Raw genomic sequence first — 21,455 nt, 5'->3', positions numbered from 1 at the left:
ATGTAAACACGATTTTCGTCTTGCATTTTCATTATTTTCGTACGATAACATTTTTTAAAATTATTTCTAGCTTATTATAGCTTTTATTATACCTTCTTTTAAATGGTAGAAAAGTTATATTGATAATATTAACTTATAATAAAGTTACATCGTGTTACATAGGGTAATTCTGTGGTGAATTTTAGTGGTGCCGAATAACAAAAACACAGTGATATAATTGAAAAGACGGCATATTTTGTTGTGTTGAAAAAAAAGTTTCAATTTTTACTTACGTATCACATCCGGGGATCCATTGGCATAAAATATCTCGATGTTTCGCGAATGAAATCCGTTATGTCGTAACATCCGGTACATGTTTCGCAAATTTGATTTGTGCCGCGGGTGGAGTGTGAACCTATTCCATCCACCAGAGATCAGCACTGCCTGGTCACAGATCTCCATCGGGCGGCACTGCGTTTCCGTCTCGTCCTGCGTGACATCGCAGCGCTTGGTGTTTATTTTTAGCGGATTGCATATTAGCTTGGCTGTTTCTTCCTCAGATGGGAAGCGCGGGCATTTGTCGTAGCCAATCACGTCCGAGTAGCAGACGAGATTTTGCTTCTTGCTGTGGCTGCTGCTATCGCCGCTTTCATGCGAGTGGCGATCGTCTAGCACAAACCAAATGACGGTCGGGATGAAGCTGATCTCACACCTGCGTGCTAGATTGGAGTGAGCAGATTTCGGGCCCAGATGGTTTCGGCATCTTTTACGAATAACCAAGGTTAGACAGTCACCGTCTGAAAGAGCAATAAAACAAAAGCAGAGAAATGAAAATAACACCATTCATCTTGATATAATTCGAGGAATTATTATTATTATCTCAATCCAACCCATTTAATGTTTGTCGTAGGAACTGGCCGTCAATCAGTCTTAATAAGAAATAGACACAGACAAAATACGGCAATGGTTTACAAGCAATAAAATAAAATAATCAAATTTCCGTGGCCAACAAAATGTACAGTTGACATTTATTTCAAAGATCGTTTATGGTTCAGTAAGTCGACAGGAAAGGATGGATCCTTACCGGATGATGATGATGATGATGATGATGATGATGATGATGGTGGTGGTGGTGGTGGTGGTGGTGATGACTGGATTGTCTTTTGAGTGATGGTGCTGGTTTATTCATCGGTTGATATCTATTGTGATAATGTTTTTTTTTTAGTCTTACCATTGCGAGTCGTTGCTTTTGACGTAGCTGCTTTAAAACTGGCAAAATAACGTCACACTAAGATTGATGTGGACGTATTTGAGGTATAACAAGATAACTCGGGTAGATCCAGTCTGTATAGACGTATCCAAGAGCTTAATCTTGCAGGAAGTACAGTACGTGAACCGATAAGAAGTTGAAAGGCAAAACGTCGCCAGACGCAGGAGCTGCAGGACGCCAGCAGGAATAAGAGCAACGGGAGAACAAGCTGCAGATGTTGATGATGTATGGATCGGTTTAAAGCTGCTGTGGTTGTTGTGACGATGATGATGATGATGATGATGATGATGATGATGATGATGATGAATGTTGCCATAGTGTAGATGCTACTGCTACTGGATGTTGTCGTCGCAATGTCAATGAAGACGAGTGAAAAAACGTTGTGGAAGCCACTGGTGTAAGGTTCTGAATGAGAACTGAGTGAAAATACGTTTCTGTTATATACTGTATATGCACGTATATACTATATACTGTATATAGTGTGTACTGTATATACTATATACAGCATATAATGCATACACACGTATATACTATATACTGTATATGCAGTATATACACGTATATACACGTATATACTGTATATACGTTTCTGTTATATACTGTATTGCCAGCTGCTGCTAGTACAATGTTTTGATGAGAATGGATTGGTTGGCTTCAATAACGATGTACGCAGAAAGAAAGAAAATGTGCTGGTTACTGTCACACGGATTAAACATTCTATTTCCTATCCGTGCCAACACGTGGTCGGCTCGAGGAAAGTATTCAACATCAAACATCCGGTTTTGTTGATAGTCCCAAGTCATAAACAGGGTTTACGCGACTTAATAAAAATGTTACACAAACTCTTTGTGCTACTTGTATGCATAACTTCTTTTCTCTTTCTTTTTCTAATGACTAGTATGGCAAAAATGTTTCTTTTTAACCAATAAAAATCAATAAAGATAAATGATCAAAAGTACGTGTAGCTTATGTGAGTCGGCTTGGTTAAATGAGAAATGAAATGAGTTGTCAGTTCCGTGTGTATTTGTTGATTCTTTCAATCATCATTTTTGACCACCGATTGTAACATGACCGACCCGAAGGGCGTTTGGGCTCCTCAAGGGAGGAAGCGAAAACTTAAAATTCACTATAAAAAACGGGAAACCATAACTCTTTATTAAATATGGTGCGCCCAGGTGACAACAAAAATCCCTGCTGAGAGAAAATCACAAAATAATTCATGATTGTGTCATGTTCATCTATGGTTTATCCGTCAACAACAATTTCACCTTAAAGATTGAGCGAAAACATGCGGTGAACTAGTGCAAATAATGCGAATCCATATATTGGAGAATGAATGTTTACACCTCCAAGACATTCATCTGACCTAGGGATCACGAATGTAACCTAGAAGAGCTGATAAACACTGGCAACCTTTCTTGGTGGCTTGTGTGGGAATTCTAAAAAGGGACCAATCTAGACATGGAGAAGTGACGTTGTCGTTGACTGGTTGGGGGAAACACCCACGCTACCCCGCCCTGCACTATTTAATCCAGTGCAGAATCGAAAATTTTGTTTTTCATTCATTCAGTCAGTGATTCAGTTGAGAGTGATCGATTACCCCTTCTCTTCATGTCCCCGTGTCACTAACTCCGCACTATTAAGAAAGAAAGAAGGGGAAAGGCTTAAAGACTAAATGTCCACTATATGAACTCAATATTTGTGAACTATATATACATGTTTTCGCGGACATCTGGGTGCATCATATCAGTGAACGGAAAGTTATTCTCACCGAGCATTTCGGGGAAATTTCTTTTCCAAATATATCTTTTTGTTTGAAAATTAATCAGTAAACTAGAAGAAGCTGAGTTTGTTTTTCTTTCTTCTGTACATTGAGCGCCTTCCTACCGGACGGCGAATTGTGAATTACTGTTTCTTTTTCCTTGGCGGGCAGCAAGATGACGGCATATCAACTCTGACACGAGACAAACTAATAAGCACCGGCTGTGAATAAAAGCAACGGGTCCAACTGCATGGAAAAGGCCACATCTAATCATTGTCGATGAGAATATTGACTCGGACAAAATTAGAGATCACACGATAATCACAAAAAAAATATTTAAATTCAACATCGAATAATTTTAGTAATCAACATTTGGAGTTGAAGTTATTTATATTTCTAATATTTCATAAAGAAAAAAATAACTTTGAAATAAAGTTTAGTAAAATAAAAAGACAAGAGTCTCAGTTTAATATTTAATAACACTTTTATTGGTTACCTTCGTTAGTATGCTTGTAGAAAAGGATTAGTAGTAGAAACGTGAGTTTATGTGTATGCACGTAGACAAAAGATTAGAGGCAGTCCTGTAGAAAATAGAAGAGTTCATGTGTGTACCGTATTGAAGTCTGTATCTGGCGTTAGCAATGTTGGATTATTTGTCTCTTCGTCTATAGTTGAACCCATGGTTCTGTTGCGCCCCAAGAGTTGGTCCGAGCCAATTGAAATTGTTGTCAGTATCGCGTCCTAGCCAAGAGAAAAAGAGTTGCAGTGGATTTAAGCGTTTTATGAACTTTGTCACGTGATCAGCTCCCGTGCGAGCTGGTCTACGAGTGAGCAAGCCAGAAAAGAAGTTTACCGCTACAATCAATCAGCAAGGATCTTATAAAACCAAATATATTCAAAATCTTATAAAACCAAATATATTCGAAATCTTATAAAACCAAATATATTCGAAGTCTTATAAAGCCAAACATATTCCAAATCTTATAGAACCAAATATATTCAAAATCTTATAAAACCAAATATATTCAAAATCTTATAAAACCAAATATATTCAAAATCTTATAAAACCAAATATATTCGAAGTCTTATAAAGCCAAACATATTCCAAATCTTATAGAACCAAATATATTCAAAATCTTATAAAACCAAATATATTCAAAATCTTATAAAACCTAATATATTCGAAATCTTATAAAACCAAATATATTCAAAATCTTATAAAACCAAATATATTCGAAATCTTATAAAACCAAATATATTCAAAATCTTATAAAACCAAATATATTCGAAGTCTTATAAAGCCAAACATATTCCAAATCTTATAGAACCAAATATATTCAAAATCTTATAAAACCAAATATATTCAAAATCTTATAAAACCAAATATATTCGAAATCTTATAAAACCAAATATATTCAAAATCTTATAAAACCAAATATATTCGAAATCTTATAAAACCAAATATATTCAAAATCTTATAAAACCAAATATATTCAAAATCTTATAAAACCAAATATATTCCAAATCTTATAGAACCAAATATATTCAAAATCTTATAAAACCAAATATATTCAAAATCTTATAAAACCAAATATATTCAAAATCTTATAAAACCAAATATATTCAAAATCTTATAGAACCAAATATATTCAAAATCTTATAAAACCAAATATATTCAAAATCTTATAAAACCAAATATATTCAAAATCTTATAAAACCAAATATATTCGAAATCTTATAGAACCAAATATATTCAAAAAAAAAAAATCTTATAAAACCAAATATATTCGAAATCGTATAAAACCAAATATATTCGAAATCTTATAAAACCAAATATATTCGAAATCTTATAGAACCAAATATATTCAAAATCTTATAAAACCAAATATATTCAAAAAAAAAAAATCTTATAAAACCAAATATATTCGAAATCTTATAAAACCAAATATATTCAAAATCTTATAAAACCAAATATATTCAAGATCTTATAAAACCAAATATATTCAAAATCTTATAAAACCAAATATATTCAAAATCTTATAAAACCAAATATATTCAAAATCTTATAAAACCTAATATATTCAAAATCTTATAAAACCAAATATATTCAAAATCTTATATAACCAAATATATTCAAAATCTTATAAAACCAAATATATTCAAAAAAAAAAAAATCTTATAAAACCAAATATATTCGAAATCTTATAAAACCAAATATATTCAAAATCTTATAAAACCAAATATATTCAAAATCTTATAAAACCAAATATATTCAAAATCTTATAAAACCAAATATATTTAAAATCCAAAGCCGCGAGTATACGCTGCTCCTGCTGTTACAAATTAACAAAAAAGGCAACATTTGTTTATGAGAACAAAAATCATATTTAATTTAAATCGGATGAAAACACGTTGACAACAAGAATGCAAAAATATAAAATACAGCTTATTTAATCATGTTTTTTCTCAACAGCATCGATTTCATGCAGTAAGATAAAAATTTCCAGCGAAATCTTACGTCACATTAATAAAAACTGTTCATTTTCAGGCTTCGCTTTTTTTTAGTCATGCCAGATGAGATCATTTGATATACTTTTCATGATCGATAATACTGTGAAACTGCAGTAAAATAATAAAAAGTTACTATTTATGATCGATTCTTACTGATACAGCTATATGAAAACTATGCTGGACACTTTGTTGTCAAAATGACATCTACAATAAACGCAGTACATTCCAGCACTAACGTGGCTAGCTCAGTAGTAACACTTCAGACTGTAGTTTCTATGGTCCTGTTTTCGAATCTCGCTAGATTCAATTAGGCTATTGAGTAGTAAAATTTTTTTACGTGGACTCATCTGGGTGCATCATATCAGTGAAGGGAAAATTATTCTCAATGAGCATTTCGGTGAAATTTCTTTTTCGAATTTTTAACTGAATTTAAATATATATATGTTATGCATGTTATCAAGAGTCATTTTTTGTGTCATCTTTGTTACACGTTTTGTTATTTTTACTCTACTATATATCTATATATATATATCTATATATATATATATATATATATATATATATATATATATATATATATATATATATATATATATAAGAGAATTAGAAGGCTATCACAATGCGAGGAATGAGATATAATCATTGTGGTTGGAAGAAGGCGAAACAAGTGGCGATTTACAAATCAATAAGTACATACATATATGTCTATAAATATGCTAAAATTTCAAGTGTTTAGACCCCAAATTGTCGGAGGAGTTTGGTAGAGTTCTCAAAGGTCAAATCGTTGAACGTTGACTCTTAACAGGCAAATTTCTGACCGAAAACCGATCACATAGATTTTCCCAAACACACATAGTATATCAAATTTCGAGTATGTTATTTCGTAGGGAAATGTACACAGACAGACAAACACTTTCACTTTTATAGATATACTAGCATTTCAGCCCGGCGTTGCCCGGGTGTTTGGATGTGTCTGTTGAACAAAGAAAATGCAAAAAAAACAAAAATGTGGCAGTAGGAAGACAGGCTCGAACCCGTACCGCGAAGGAGGAAAAGAACAGGGTAAGAACCTAATGTCTATGCTATTACGATCACCGCCAAACCGGAAGCGACATTTTTTAAAATTAAGGCTAAACAATCTAAAGGAGAGTATAACTTTAAAAAATATCGGCGAAAAAAGTGACCCCCCTCTGTTAAAATGTGCCTAGTTAAAGGGGAAGATATTAATGTTTTTAGCCAATTTTTCAATATTTGTCGTCTGAAAGGTCGAACTTTAAACGATATAGATCTTGGCAGACATGCAAACATACATGCATACATACACACATTTATATATTGGTAACTAAAGATTTTCGACCCAAACCGATTAAAAGCTTGCCTTATCTCTGAATACCCTTTATGTAAAATTTCAAATTTGGAAGAGACCGCAGAGGTCAATTTTTTTTTTAAACTCTGACCTCCATTATGACCACTTAAAATTTATTATTTTGGGCTCAAATTCAAGTTATTAAGTTAGATCCATGTCCAAGGAATCTATATCTAAAATTTCAAGTGCTTAGACCGAGAATTGTCGGATGACTTTGGTAGAGTTCTCAAAGGTCAAATCGTTTAACTTTAACTCCTTAATCGAAAAGGTTTCTGCCCGGAAATGGATCACATCGATTTTCCCAAATCTCAGTACACTGTATATCAAATTTCGAGTCTGTAGGCTTAAAATCGACAAAGTTATTGAGTAGGGAAATGTACACACACAGACACACACAGACTGACAGACAGACACTTTCACTTTTATTGATACACTAGCATGGGTGAGATTGTGATATGTATGTTGAACAAAAAAAATAAAAAGTGGTCAATTCTTTTAACTTTCACCCCTATTATGACCCCTTAAAATTTATTGTTTTGGGCTCAAATCAAGTTATTAAGTTAGATCCATGTCCAATGAACCTATATATAAAATTTCAAGTGTTTAGATCCAAAATTGTCGGAGGAGTTTGGTAGAGTTCTCAAAGGTCAACTCGTTGAACTTTGATCCCTTAATCGTCAAATTTCTGGCCGAAAACCAATCACATCGATTTTCCCAAATCTCAGTACCCTGTATATCAAATTTCGAGTCTGTAAACTTAAAATTAGCAGAGTTATTGTTTAGGGAAATGTACACGCACAAACACACAGATACGCAGATACACAGACAGACACTTTCACACACACACACTTTCACACACACACACACACACTTTCACACACACACACACACACACACACACACACACACACATATATGCATATATAATTATTTTTTTTCTATAATAATTAAATACCTACAGACACTAGTGTTTCATCCTTTCGGGATTCTTCAGTGCAGGGTGTCACGATTACTACCAGTCGAACGATTCGAACCCCGCAACACGAGACATCTCTGGCTCGATTAGCGGAGGCCGTATCCGTTCGGCTACTATTAACCGTATGAAATAGCGTTGAATTTTAAACATTTTAATTTAAATGTTCATTACGTCAGACAGACAGTGATCAAATCGTTATACGATGATCTACGCATAAGAGCTAAATTGACCGACTTTTAATTCAACGGAAAGTGCTCAACGATAAGAAACGAATTTCTTAAATGGGCTGTCAAAAATAATGCCGTTTTTTAACATGAAATTGAACGTCAAAAACGACATTATTTTTTGCACAAACCTAACATATATATATATATATATATATATATATATATATATATATATGTTAGGTTTGTGCAAAAAATAATGTCGTTTTTGACGTTCAATTTCATGTTAAAAAACGACATTATTTTTGCACCAACATATATATATATATATATGATTGCAACGTCTTGTCAGACGAGATACACTCCCTCAGACACTATGAGCCCAAAAATGACTTTCATCGCCACAGGACCATTTTAATAGACAAATGCCTGAAGGAGTATCTATACACAGATGATGTTACAGAGTCCTAGCTTTGTATGACGGAAAAGTCTCTCTCTCGGTTCAAAATGTTGAGATCCAGCAACAAGCAAGAGCAAGATAGTTAGCAACAAGTTAAACTGCAGACCAGCTTAATGCGGGTACTGGTCTCCCGCTTTATGGTTTTTTAAATCAGAGATTTGCTTCTCCTAGAAAGGTTGCCTTCACCACGGCTTACAGGAGCCCTCTCCACCCCAAAACACACATACATGCACACAGACACACACTGTGCTAGTTGGCCGTTGACCCAGAAAAAGGGTTTATTTGCCTTTATATATATATATATATATATATATATATATATATATAGAGAGAGAGAGAGAGAGAGAGAGAGAGAGAGATTTTTTGTGGTACAAAAGTTAATAATAGCTTTGAACAGGATATTCGGAGTCATTCTGAGTTGGAAAAATAATAATTCTTCAAGGGGAAAGCTACATTAGAGTTTTACATAAAACTTTAACGTAAGAGAAGACCTGGTTTTCTGAGTAATTGTAATGCATAATATTAAGGCAGTTTTTTGGGCGTTATTTTTTATTTGGGGGGGGGGGGTAATATTTTTGTGTATGTGAAATGATTGAGTGTGGTTTTGAGTCTCATTTCAGTCAGACTAGGGGTTAATGGTAAAAAAATTAAAGAAAGAAAACAACTGATCCCCCAGTCCAAATTCCAAATAATTATTTTTGTTTTTTTCTTTTTTTTCACACATAATCGCCTAAAAAGAAGATATCTTTTGGAAGGAAATGATTTTGTGCTATTAATTATATGTCATTCTATTTACTTATCTTCCCACTGAGGCAGATTTAGACATAAGATTAGTTTATAATAAGTACGTGCAAGATGAATAGCCGATGCTCAAAATGTATAAACGTTTTGACCCCTTCCTTTACTTAAAGACTCACCTCAAAAATCAGAAAATTAACCAATATTACTGAAATTTTCAGTATTTATCAAAATATGATAACGCAATATAATGCATCCATAATTTTTATTTGGGTCTTAGTGGAAATGTATTATTTTGTTTAAACAAAAACACCTTTACTAAAGTTATGCTTTTCAATAGTAAAAAAAAAAATGCATGAATGCTTTTTTTATGAAAACAAAGCATCATAAATTGTAACAATAAAAAATAGACAAATATAATTTTTCAGGAACATTACGGAAAAAGCCTCTAAAATCCGTATTAATGAAATCGATAAAACTTGAAGAAAAATTAATTTCTCGAACTACCGATATTATCATTGTTACTTAATATTTTCACACACAAAAAATATAATTACAAAAAATATTTCTAGTTTTTTTTAGATTACATTTTTAGCATATGTAGGATTCTAATATTTTTCTTTGCCTGAAGGAGTGTGTAATCTTCAGTGTAACATAATTTTTATATAATCTTTATTTTTTTTTAATAGAAAAAATTTAAAAGCAGAAATACAGAAAATAATTAAATTAAAAAAACGGTAAAAATTATACAACCGTTCACGGTAGGATGTATTAATGCACGATTGGGAATGAAAAAGAAAAAACATTTGGTTTTGTACTCCCTACTTCCCTCCAAACACCTGGCGTCATTTTCAGACAGCCTTTTGACTTTCTGACATTTTGGGCTTCTGTAGAACCCATAAATAGATGACTTCGTTTCTTCTTTTGTGCGAAGCCAGAATCTCTCGCTTTTGGGGGCTAATTAAGCTATTTTTGTACAAACAAGGTGTTTTATTTTTATTTAATTCAATATTTTAGGAAATTACATTACTAATTAACTTTGAAATAGACCCCAAAAATTAATAAATAAATTATAAATTATAATTAAGGGGATTTTTACAATGAATTTATTTCACTTCAAAATTTAGCTAAACATGTCAGTTTCCAAATGTCGTGAAAACATTTTTATCATAAGATTTTTTTTTACGTGTACAAATATTGTTTTTTTCTTTCTTTTTTCCTTTTCGAAATTAACTTAAATCTTTGAAATACAATAAAAAAGTAATCGGAAACCTACAAACAAATTATGATAAACCGGTTTTCAAAACTATGTCCATCTGCCAGTTTTCAGCTATTAATGCCTGTGCCTAGTTTATAATGTACAGAATCTAACTTTCCCAGAATGGAGCATTCTAAAATGGGGACAAATAGAAATTATCCCAGTCTAGAAGGATTTATTTTTCACTGACCGATGACAGAAAAGATAAAGTGTAGTATGAGAACAGGTATTGCATTGTGAATTATAAAAAAATATAACATAGAACAAAGTCATCAAAAGTGTGGGAAAGTGAAGATCGTTACTCGTCTTCTATCTTACACCATCTTACTCTTAGTTAGAATCATTTCACTCACCACAGTACTAGTTGTGTCAGAAGTTTTTGGGAATTTTTGACACCGATAACACAAAACTGCGAATAAAATATAAAAAACTTGTAATTTCTCTTTTTAAAGTTGTTTTTTTTTTCTTTTTGAAATATACTTCCAAAATAAACTATTAAAGTTGTTTAAAAAATAATAGAAATATTATTTTTTATTTAAAAAAAAACAGTGTTTACAAAGTGCCTGCGCGCGTTCATGCAGCCATGTTTTTGCGTAATGAAATCAATTGAATTTTACGAGTTAAATTTTTTCAATTTTTAAAATTGAAAAATCTATCAAAATTTTTCTAATGTTTCAATTTTTACGATATTTTCAGGTTCAATGTGAAATTTTATTCTTTTTCCAATAAACCAAATATAATATTCTAAACAAGCGTTTTTTTTTAAATTCACCCCCCCCCCATCTTGAAATATCTATTCAAATGAAATTTATTAATTTTCTCACCTAAATTCATACATCACAAATTGAAGATAAAAGATCAATAAATAAAATAAGCTAATTTAAAGCAAAAAAAGAACAGTTGTTTGCAGATTCACCTGTAAAGTCCAAAGTTTAAAATCTTTTTTAAAAACCACGAATTTTTTTTTGTTTTTTAAGTGAAACCTCATAATCTTGTTATATTGTCCAGAAAATTTCGTTGAATTACGACAATTTTTTTCTATTTCATTCAATGTGTTTTTTTTTTAGATATTTAAAAAAAATCACTCTATAAAGAAGTAATGAAATATATTAAATCAAAAACTCGTGTATTTCTTTGAGAAAAGAAAAAAATCAAAAATTCGTTGAGTGTTTTTTTACGGCAAAAACTGGTAATAAAATATTTTTAATATACTGTGACACATATTTCTTTACGCACAAGGCTTCACAGATTACGCGTATGTGTTGATTTTACGTCCTTTTGTCCATCCGTATTTCAAAACAGGAAGAAACACCGCTTCGCTAACACAGGCTAATGCTTACGTAATGGTGGTCTTTTGAAATAGTTGTTTAAAAAATTCTTTTATTTAAAAAATACATGGAATATAAAATATGAATATGGACAAATTCTCATAAATGTAGAATAGAAGCATCCATTGATTAGTATTTTATATAGGTAAGTGATTTTTTTTGAATTTATATATATTTATTACATTTAGATAAAGTTAAAATTCGTTGAATTTCGTGAAATCTTTTTTAAACAAAACTGATTTAAAAAAATATTGTATATTTTTTCGATAAAACCTTTTATTTTTTAAAGTTTGGTCTTTGCTCCTTTTATTGAAAACAAGTCCGATACCCATTAGTCGCGTGCTCTTGTGTAATGAATGAATGCGTGAATTGAGGATTGACATGAAATTCTTAAAGATAAACTAAAATGACCGAAAAATGGGCTGAAATGACTTAAATAAATAAAAAGTAAATGACTTAGAATAACTTTAATGAATTTAAGGATGAATTGAATGACCTTAAGAATGACTTGAATGCTTAAAAAATAACTGGAATCCTTCAAAAACAGCTTGAATGATCTGGAGAATGACTTGAATGGCTTTGAGACTGATTGGTTGTAAAGTGGGACATCATTTTACATTAAATTAATACAGAAAAGTGATCCCCCACTTTATATCACAAAGTTACAAGCATAAGTGCAACATGTAGTAAGAACAGATACTACACTTTGATCTTGGCTAAAAGGCCAAGAAAAGCTGTGTTTATTTGCTCCCCCGCCGAGCAAATTAGGCACAAGGCCGATTTTTAACGTGAGGAGTGAAGGGGAAATGGGGACCAATTCCCTGGGGAGTAGGGGAGCTGGATAGTGACAATTGATAAGAAGGGTTGCCCCTACATTGACCAAGGTCTTATATGTGGGGTCGCCCCATATATGGTCTTTGCTTGCAGTATCTGCCGGAACAGATGGTATTTATTTGCTCCCCCACCGAGCAAATTAGGCACAAGGCCGATTTTTAATGTGAGGAGTGAAGGGAGGGGGAAGGGAAAAAGGGGACCAGCTCCCGAGAGGTGGGAAATGGGAGCTGGTTAAAGGTCAGGCATGTGGGGTTGCCCCCACATCTGGTCTTTGCTAGTCCTAGCTAGTCCTAGCTAGTCATAGCTTGCAGTATCTGCCGGAACAGATGGTATTTATTTGCTCCCCCACCGAGCAAATTAGGCACAAGGCCGATTTTTAATGTGAGGAGTGAAGGGAGGGGGAAGGGGAAAAGGGGACCAGCTCCCGAGAGGTGGGAAATGGGAGCTGGTTAAAGGTCAGGCACATCTGTTCTTTGCTAGTCATAGCTAGTCATAGCTTGCAGTATCTGCCGGAACAGACACTACACTTTGATCCTGGCCAAAAGGCCAAGAAAAGCTGTGTTTATTTGCTCCCCCACCGAGCAAATAAGGCACAAGGCCGATTTTTAATGTGAGGGTGAAGGGGAAATGGGGACCAGCTCCCCGGGCAGTAGGGGAGCTGGATAGTGACAATTGGTATGAAGGGTTGCCCCTACATTGACCAAGGTCTTATATGTGGGATTGCTCCCACATATTATCTTTGCTTGCAATATCTGCCGGAACATATACTACACTTTGATCTTGGCCAAAAGCTTAAAATCTAAGAACAGCATCTATTAATAACAGACCTAATCAACCATCTCAACAAAAATAACCTTCTTAGTGACACTCAATATGGTTTCCGTTCTGCTAGATCTACAGCAGATGTCCTTACAGTTATATCGCATAGGATTAGCAAATCTCTCGACGGTGGCAATCTTTCTAGGGCAATTGCTCTTGACATATCTAAGGCCTTTGATAGGGTATGGCATAAAGGTTTACTTCATAAGATCGCTAGCTATGGTATAGCTGGAAAAGTCTTCTCAATTATTAAATCATTTCTTTCTGATAGGTTCATAAGAGTAGTAGTTGAGGGGCAAAAATCAGAAGCTCACAGTATTAATGCCGGTGTCCCTCAGGGATCCATCCTGGGCCCAACTCTTTTCCAGATCTACATTAATGATCTTCCAAATCATATCCTTACATCATTTGTAGACATTTATGCTGACGACACTACCATTTATGGTACCACATCTAAGACAGTAAACGACCAAGTTCTCTCCAATTCTCTCTCCTCTGATCTTGAGCACGTAGTACAATGGGGAAAGGAGTGGCTGGTTACTTTTAATGCATCTAAAACCAAGCTTCTCTCTTTACATCATCAACATTCTAATCCACATTTGTCATCAATTGAAATGAATGGCTCTCGTCTTCAGGAGGCCTCAAGGTTTGACAAGCTTCTGGGCTTGACCATTACTCCTGATCTTAAATGGAACACGTATATCAAATCTGTTGCCAAGGCCGCTGGAAAAATGGTGGGATCTTTCTATCGATCCGGTAGATATCTCACTGCTGATGCTATTCTCTATCTATATAAGAGCCAGGTACGTCCAAGGATGGAATACTGTTGCCACATCTGGGCAGGAGCTGCTAGAAAGGACTTGTCCTGCCTTGATAGAGTTCAAAATAGACAGACCGACAGACCGACCGACCGACCGACCGACAGACCGACCGACCTTTAAAAACTGACTGATTTTGTTGGCATAAACATCCACACGTTCGCCAGCCCATCAAACCATAGTTATTTTTCTGTATGCTGCAAACGCGTCATCGATAAATGCCTCCTTTAATCGGGCCTCAATCTGGTCTATCTTCTTTTGATCGTCCTCCTCCATTTCCATGCAGAGTGACAGTGCATCACCTTCCAGATATAAAGGTAGCAGACTCGCTACATCATCCACCTGCTGAAGTTGTGCGACAAGTCTCACTTTTTTCAGCCACGCTACAATGTCTCCCTCGCCAGAGAATGGCTTGATAATATCACTGCTTATCCGAACCTTCATCATAGTCGGGCCGAAATAGCTTGAAGCAAAATGTAGTAGGAAAAAAAAAATTAGGAACACAGATAGGAAATAGTCAGTATCGCCCACCTCTAGAAGAGAGGGATTTCTTATCTGTAAAGAAAGAAGAAGGAGACACAAACAAGGAAAAAAACTTCTCACAGACACGTGGTTCCTCACAAAAAAACAATCTAATCACCAGAACCACCTACACACAATCTGCAGGACACTATCTGACTGCTTTCCAGCGGTGGGAATTATATATTTGCATAATCGCATGGGAGCAGACGCGATTCTACGAGAATTACATAGGGTCAACGCTAATAAAAACCCATGGACGCCATCTTGGAACTCTCTTTTCCGCTCAGCCTGAAACACCAACAGACGTATCCGAGGTAAGCTCTCTATTTCCCCTCATTTCGGTTATTGCTAATTCTGCTACATATATATATATATATATATATATATATATATATATATATATATATATATATATATATATATTATAAAATAAAAATTACAATTAAATTTACCAAAATGAGCCAAGATGGTTAAACTAAAGTATATTATAAATATTAAAGAATTAATATTCATAAAGTAATCTCAACCAGATGTAAAAGCTAGATAAAACCAAATAGGAGATAGAGCTTATAATAGAATATGACTCGTAAGAAACCAGTTCAAATAAAAAGATCTGCTGCTATCAATAACAATGAACGAGTCTACATATATAATCCAAACCAAAATACTAATTGCAATACATCTAACCCACCCAGTCGCATCAGGAGAAAGAAAAATATTTGGTTTAATCCTCTATTTAGCGTAAATGTCAAGACTAATAAACCATGAGGCATTCTTCAACATTGTACAAAACTCTTCATAATACTTCAAAACTATTCATAATACCCACACAGATATAGTTCTATTTTCAATAAAAACTCAATCAGGATTTCTTATTCAACAATGCCTAATTTAACACAAAGAATCTTAACATCTAATAACAAAAAAATTAAATCAGCCCAAAAAATCCCTTTCCCAATTAAACCCAAAACTAACTATAATTGTAATAACAAACATCTTTGCCCACTCAATAATGATTGCATCCATAAAGATGTTATATATTCATGCACAATTACTGAGCTCCCACGTAATCCTCCCATAACAGACACTAATATTTCGTCTTCAAGTTATCCTTCTTCCCATCCTCCACCTGATATAGTTACTAATCCAATATACCACTTGAGCAGCACCTCCATCTACAATCATACAACTAACAATAATAATAATAATAATAATAATAATAATAATAATAATAATAATAATAATAATAATATTTCTCCTAACAGCCATCCTAAAACTAACAACACTCATTATCCTCTCCAAAATAGTCCTCATACAACCATTGCCCCACAATTTGTTGAACACCATGAAAAAAATTCAAACTATTTAACTCATACAAATCAGCAAATTAATATTAATATCAGACCTCGAACTTTTAATACAGAACCGCACAAAGGTTTGAAAAAGTTGTCAACAAAAATAAATATATAACAAGTTTTAATGTTTTCAAAGGCAAGATAAGTTACTTTTCTACCTAACTGGATAATTTTTAGTGTTTTTATTGGGTTTGTACACATAGATTCGAAAAAGTTGTCAAAAAACAAATGTATAACAAATACTATCAAAGGCAAGATAAGTTACTTTTCTACCAAACTGGATAATTTTATAGTGTTTTTATTTTATGTAAAATGTTTATTCGGCTCGAAAAACACAACGTTTACCGCTATATTTGAAAATTAAAAATAGTGGCAAACTGTGTTAAACACGTTAAGTTTGGGAAAATGAGTTAAAACTAAAAAAACTATACAAAATACTGTTTAAAAAAACACCAAATATATGTCAGCCTATGTCACGGTAACATACATTGAGTGAGTTCCTGACAGTATTTTGTGTAGTTTTTTTAGTTTTAACTCATTTTCACGAACTTAATGTGTTCAACACAGTCTGCCGCCATTTTTATTTTTCAAATATACCGATAAACCTTGCATGTTTTCGAACCGATTAAACATTTTACATTAAATAAAAACACTACAATCTTATCCAATTACGTAGAAAAGTAACTTATCTTGCCTTTGATTACATTTATTTGTTATTTCTCAACAACTTTTCGTATCTGTGTTTAGTAACACAAACCCGTTTTATTTAATGTAACGTTTAGTCGGCTCGAAAAATAGTGTTTAGTGGTGTATTTGAAAAAATACAAATGGTGGCGGACACTGTTGATTACGTTAAGTTTGGGAAATGAGTTAAAACTAAAAAGCTATACAAAATACTATCCGAAACCCACCGAATATGTCAGCCTATGCACGGTAACATATATTCGATGGGTTTCTGACACTGTTTTGTATATATATATATATATATATATATATATATATATATATATATATATATATATATATATTAGTTTTTAACTTATTTTCCCAAACTTAACATATTCAACAGAGTCCGCGACCATTTGTCTTTTTCAAATACATCGATAAACACTGTGTGTTTTTCGAGCCGATTAAACATTTTACATTAAATAAAAACACTAAAAAAACATCCAGTTAGGTAGAAACCTAACTTACCTTAACTTTGCTTTCATTTATTTGTTTTTGGACAACTTTTTTAGATCTGTGTATAGTAACCCCCCTCCCACGAAATATTAATTAAAAACTCACATGTTTTAATACAAAAAACAAACACAAAAAAACTCGATTTAGCGTTTCAACATTTTAGCAACGTTCGTCTTAATGCACTGATTGTTGCTCGAGCCCAAGCCATGATTGACGGAAACTCCCGAGGATCCAGATCCAATTCCGCAAGAGTACAATCTGTTTCATTTTCGCCTTCTTTTTCATTTTTTGGAGTGGATTACTGTACTAAGAATATGCATTTTCTCTTTTTATTAGATTTTTCCATTGCACCAAATTGAGCCACTGCAACGTGCGGCAGGGTACAACTAGTTTATATATATATATATATATATATATATATATATATATATATATATATATATATATATATATATACATTTTTAATTTAACTATATATATAATTAAATAATAATTGTTAATTCAGTCTACATACACTAGTGTTTCATGCTCACGCAGTCATCAGTGTACCGGTAATATATGTATATATATATACGTTTTTTATTTCATTTTTAGTACATACATATATATATTTATATGATAATTATTAATTTAAAACTGCATAAAGTAGTGTTTCATGATTAAGAAATTATCAGTGTACAGTAACAATTCCTTCTGGTAATATAAGATGATTTTTACCACAAAAAAGAAAATATTATTAAAAAAATGGAAAAATTACATAGAAAAATGTGAGCATGAAAAGTACTATGGTTAAAATTAAGCTTAGAAAAGTCAAAGGACTAGTTGTTACACTGGAAAAGAAAAAGACAAAATATTTTCATAATAATAATAATAATAATGAATTTATAAATTAAAATATTGCAACATTAAGAATTTATATATAATGTTATATTGAATTTTTTTCTCGGTGGCTAACACATTTAAGTACGTTTTAAAGGTTTTTGAATTAATTAAGTTTTTAGTTTAAATAATATGTATAATTATTTGCCATAAGAATATGCAAAAATATTATAACATATATACCTGAATTTCAAATAATTCCATCTTTTATCTCGCTCTACAGATTTCGCGTGCCGAAATTAAAAATTCTAAAGGTTAATGATAGTTTGGAAGAAACTATGGCAGCATTTACATGAGTAAATGAAGTTCATTTTGTCCTGTAAATTTCCATGTATTTTTAACTTTTGTTTTGCCGATTAAGTGAAGAATCAACTTTATAAGGGTATAATTTTTTCATAAGCGATATATATATATATATATATATATATATATATATATGTGTGTGTGTGTGTGTTGCCTATATAACTCCCGAAGTTAAGCAACGATAAGGCTGGCCAGTAACAGATGGGTGACCATTTTGGGAATGCTATAGGCGCCGTATGTTTTGGAGACAACTCCTACATCTAATATCACATTTGGTCGTCTTGTACAAAATGTTTCTGGACGAGAGAGTGTGGTAGAGGAAGTTCCCCAGATTTTAAACTAACTTAAGTGCAAGTCACAGCAAAAAGGAAAAGAGAGAGATAACAACTGTTTCTAAACACGAGCAACTGTTTGTTGGCCTAATGGTCTACCATAGGTGAGGTTAATTGCCAAAAGAAATTATCATGTTTTTGTAGCAAATTGCGCAGTTATTTATCAGTTTTTTCTTTGTTGGTATCGATTCTTTAAAGCATTTCCTATTTAATGTTATATTAGTAATATATGGCTTACTAAAAGAAAATCATTTATTTATTTATTATTATAAAATTTAAAAGTAGTGTTTTTCGTAAAAATAATGAAATATATATATATATATATATATATATATATATTGCTAATCTGAAAGAATAATTATAACTAAAATATTCAACGAATTTCACACTTCAAAACACAAAAAGATGAAAAATTTAACACATTCAAAATTCGGATTTCTACCTAAAAAACCGATACGTCCACAAGTATTTGTGTGTGTGTGTGTGTGTGTTTTATCAATCCCTCCCAACAATACAATATATTCTGTTCAGTTTGCGTTGATTATTTTAAACACATTTTCAACCACAAATAAAGAAAGGGGTTTTAGGCAATATATATATATATATATATATATTGTATATATATATTGTTACATATGCGATAAAAGGTGGGGAATTAAGTAATAAATGAACGTAGGGGTATGAACGGAAACTTAATGATAAAACAAATATAGTTTACCTTTGTAACACGTTGCAAAAATGGGGGGGTATAAGAGAATTTAAGGGAAAGTTAAAACTCAAGTATTTTTCTCTTTATCGCATATGTGACAAAGCAAAAAATATATAAATAAAACAAGTGGATAGAGACACAAGGACGAACACAATAAAAATGCGATGAAATAACGAGAAAACACACTTTTCCAAATGATACAAAAATAGATTTATTTAAGATAAAAAAAAGGAAGAGTTTAACGAAAGAAAAAGAAATGTGTTCAAAGTTATGGAATCTGAAGTATATCTACGAAATGAGCGAAAGTCTTTGGGGGGGGGGGGGTAATCAAAGCCTTTGCACTTAAAGGTCTCTTTTGTTTTCCTCTTTTTTGTTTCTTTTTCTGGTGTGTTTCACAACTCGTCAACGACGCAGTTAATCCAAGATATGTCCTTCGGCAGGGGAAAAAGTTCGAATAACAAATTCACGTGTTCTCTTTTTTTTTGCTCGCGCTTTATATATCTGTCTCTTTCGTGAGGGATAAAGGATCACATCGTCCTCGTTCAGTACATCCGCATCTCCTTCGCATGATGGGGGAAAAGTCATTGTCTCTTTCGTGAGACAGTAAATTAATCACATTCTCTCGCATGACTGGAGAAGAAGGTCGCGTCGTCCACGTGTCGTATATCTGTATCTCCTTTTTCGCATGAATGGAAGAAGTCACCCCCTCCTCTCACGAAGAGAGAGACCTCTTAACAGATTGGTGACCCAAACTGAAAAGAGCGACTTCCGCTAGTGTCCAGTTAGAAAGGGAAAGGGGAAGTGATACAACTTCCGCCCCCTCTTCCTTTCTGCTTCACAATCCGGTCTAAAAATAGACTTGACGAAATCTCTAGCCGGTAAAGTCTCTGCAGGTTTTGAAGGGAGGGTACATTAGTAGACTTTCGCTCAGTTCAAAACAACTACTGTATTAGCCTATCTTGTGGGAATCATGTTTTATTTTTCCTTGGCGACAAAATATAAAAACAAACAAACAAACAAACAAACAAACAAAAAAACAATATATCTCGTCAGTCTAAAATTGCACATTTTGATTTAAATACATAATCCAATTTAAAGATTAGGTCACAATATATATATATATATATATATATATATATATATATATATATATATATATATATATAATTATCAATTGGGAAAAAATGCACACGGTTATAAAGTTCATTCTTCACTTAATAATCGGTGAAAATTTCGTATTGATTGGATAATTACTTGATTTTGTAAATTTTTAAACAGAGCCCGTCAGAAAATGCTTACTCCCTCCTCCTTTTTTGGCGTGCCTATCATGAACGTAGAAACACAGATTAAGAAAAATATTGTGAATATGTAAACAACGATATTAACCACAATACTTAGAAAGTCGTATAAAAATATGACTGAGACGAAGTGAACATAATAAGTAAGTTTGTACCATGAAAACAATTTTCACAATTCAAGAGTATTCATTTCAGAAAGTCGTATAGATCAATGTCTGAAGATTTTGTAAACATAGCACCAAACAAAATGAGAAAAACGTTTTGATATCAATTCTTTCAATAACAACAGTGCTGATAGGGTCAGTGAAAATCATTGCAAAAATAATACGCTTACTAACATTATATTTATCCGCGAGTCTGAGGGTAATGCAGTCTTAAACAATCTAAGAAAGTAAATATACGTATCAACAATAAGTACAAAAGTTCCAAATATCAACACGGAGAAACGCCAACTTGTTTGAGGCAAGTGTCACAAACAAACATTCTTTGATTTAGATATGACCGAGTGAAGCTCACTCCCTTTTAGTTTTCGGTAAATAAGATGAAGGAGGGTATGACATTAGTATCATCATCTACCCACATATAATAGAGG

General features: G+C 32.8%; 1 protein-coding gene and 1 pseudogene across 1 annotated transcript in view; both read right to left on the bottom strand.

The window, feature by feature from the left end:
• LOC145291328 (uncharacterized) overlaps window positions 1–21,455 on the bottom strand; it is a 174,919-nt gene that overhangs the window by 34,471 nt on the left and 118,993 nt on the right. Inside the window, exon 2 of the mRNA XM_080137083.1 lies at window positions 273–776. Within this exon, the coding sequence (XP_079993209.1) occupies window positions 273–776 (504 nt within the window). The remainder of the gene's footprint in view (window positions 1–272; window positions 777–21,455) is intronic.
• Window positions 12,401–12,548, bottom strand: LOC145291762 (U2 spliceosomal RNA; annotated as a pseudogene).

Source organism: Euprymna scolopes, chromosome 12, assembly GCF_053919585.1.
Source record: "Euprymna scolopes isolate OS-2025 chromosome 12, ASM5391958v1, whole genome shotgun sequence".
Taxonomy (NCBI): domain Eukaryota; kingdom Metazoa; phylum Mollusca; class Cephalopoda; order Sepiida; family Sepiolidae; genus Euprymna; species Euprymna scolopes.
Note: the sequence above shows the minus strand (reverse complement) of the source record. Positions and strands in the feature narration are given on the sequence as shown.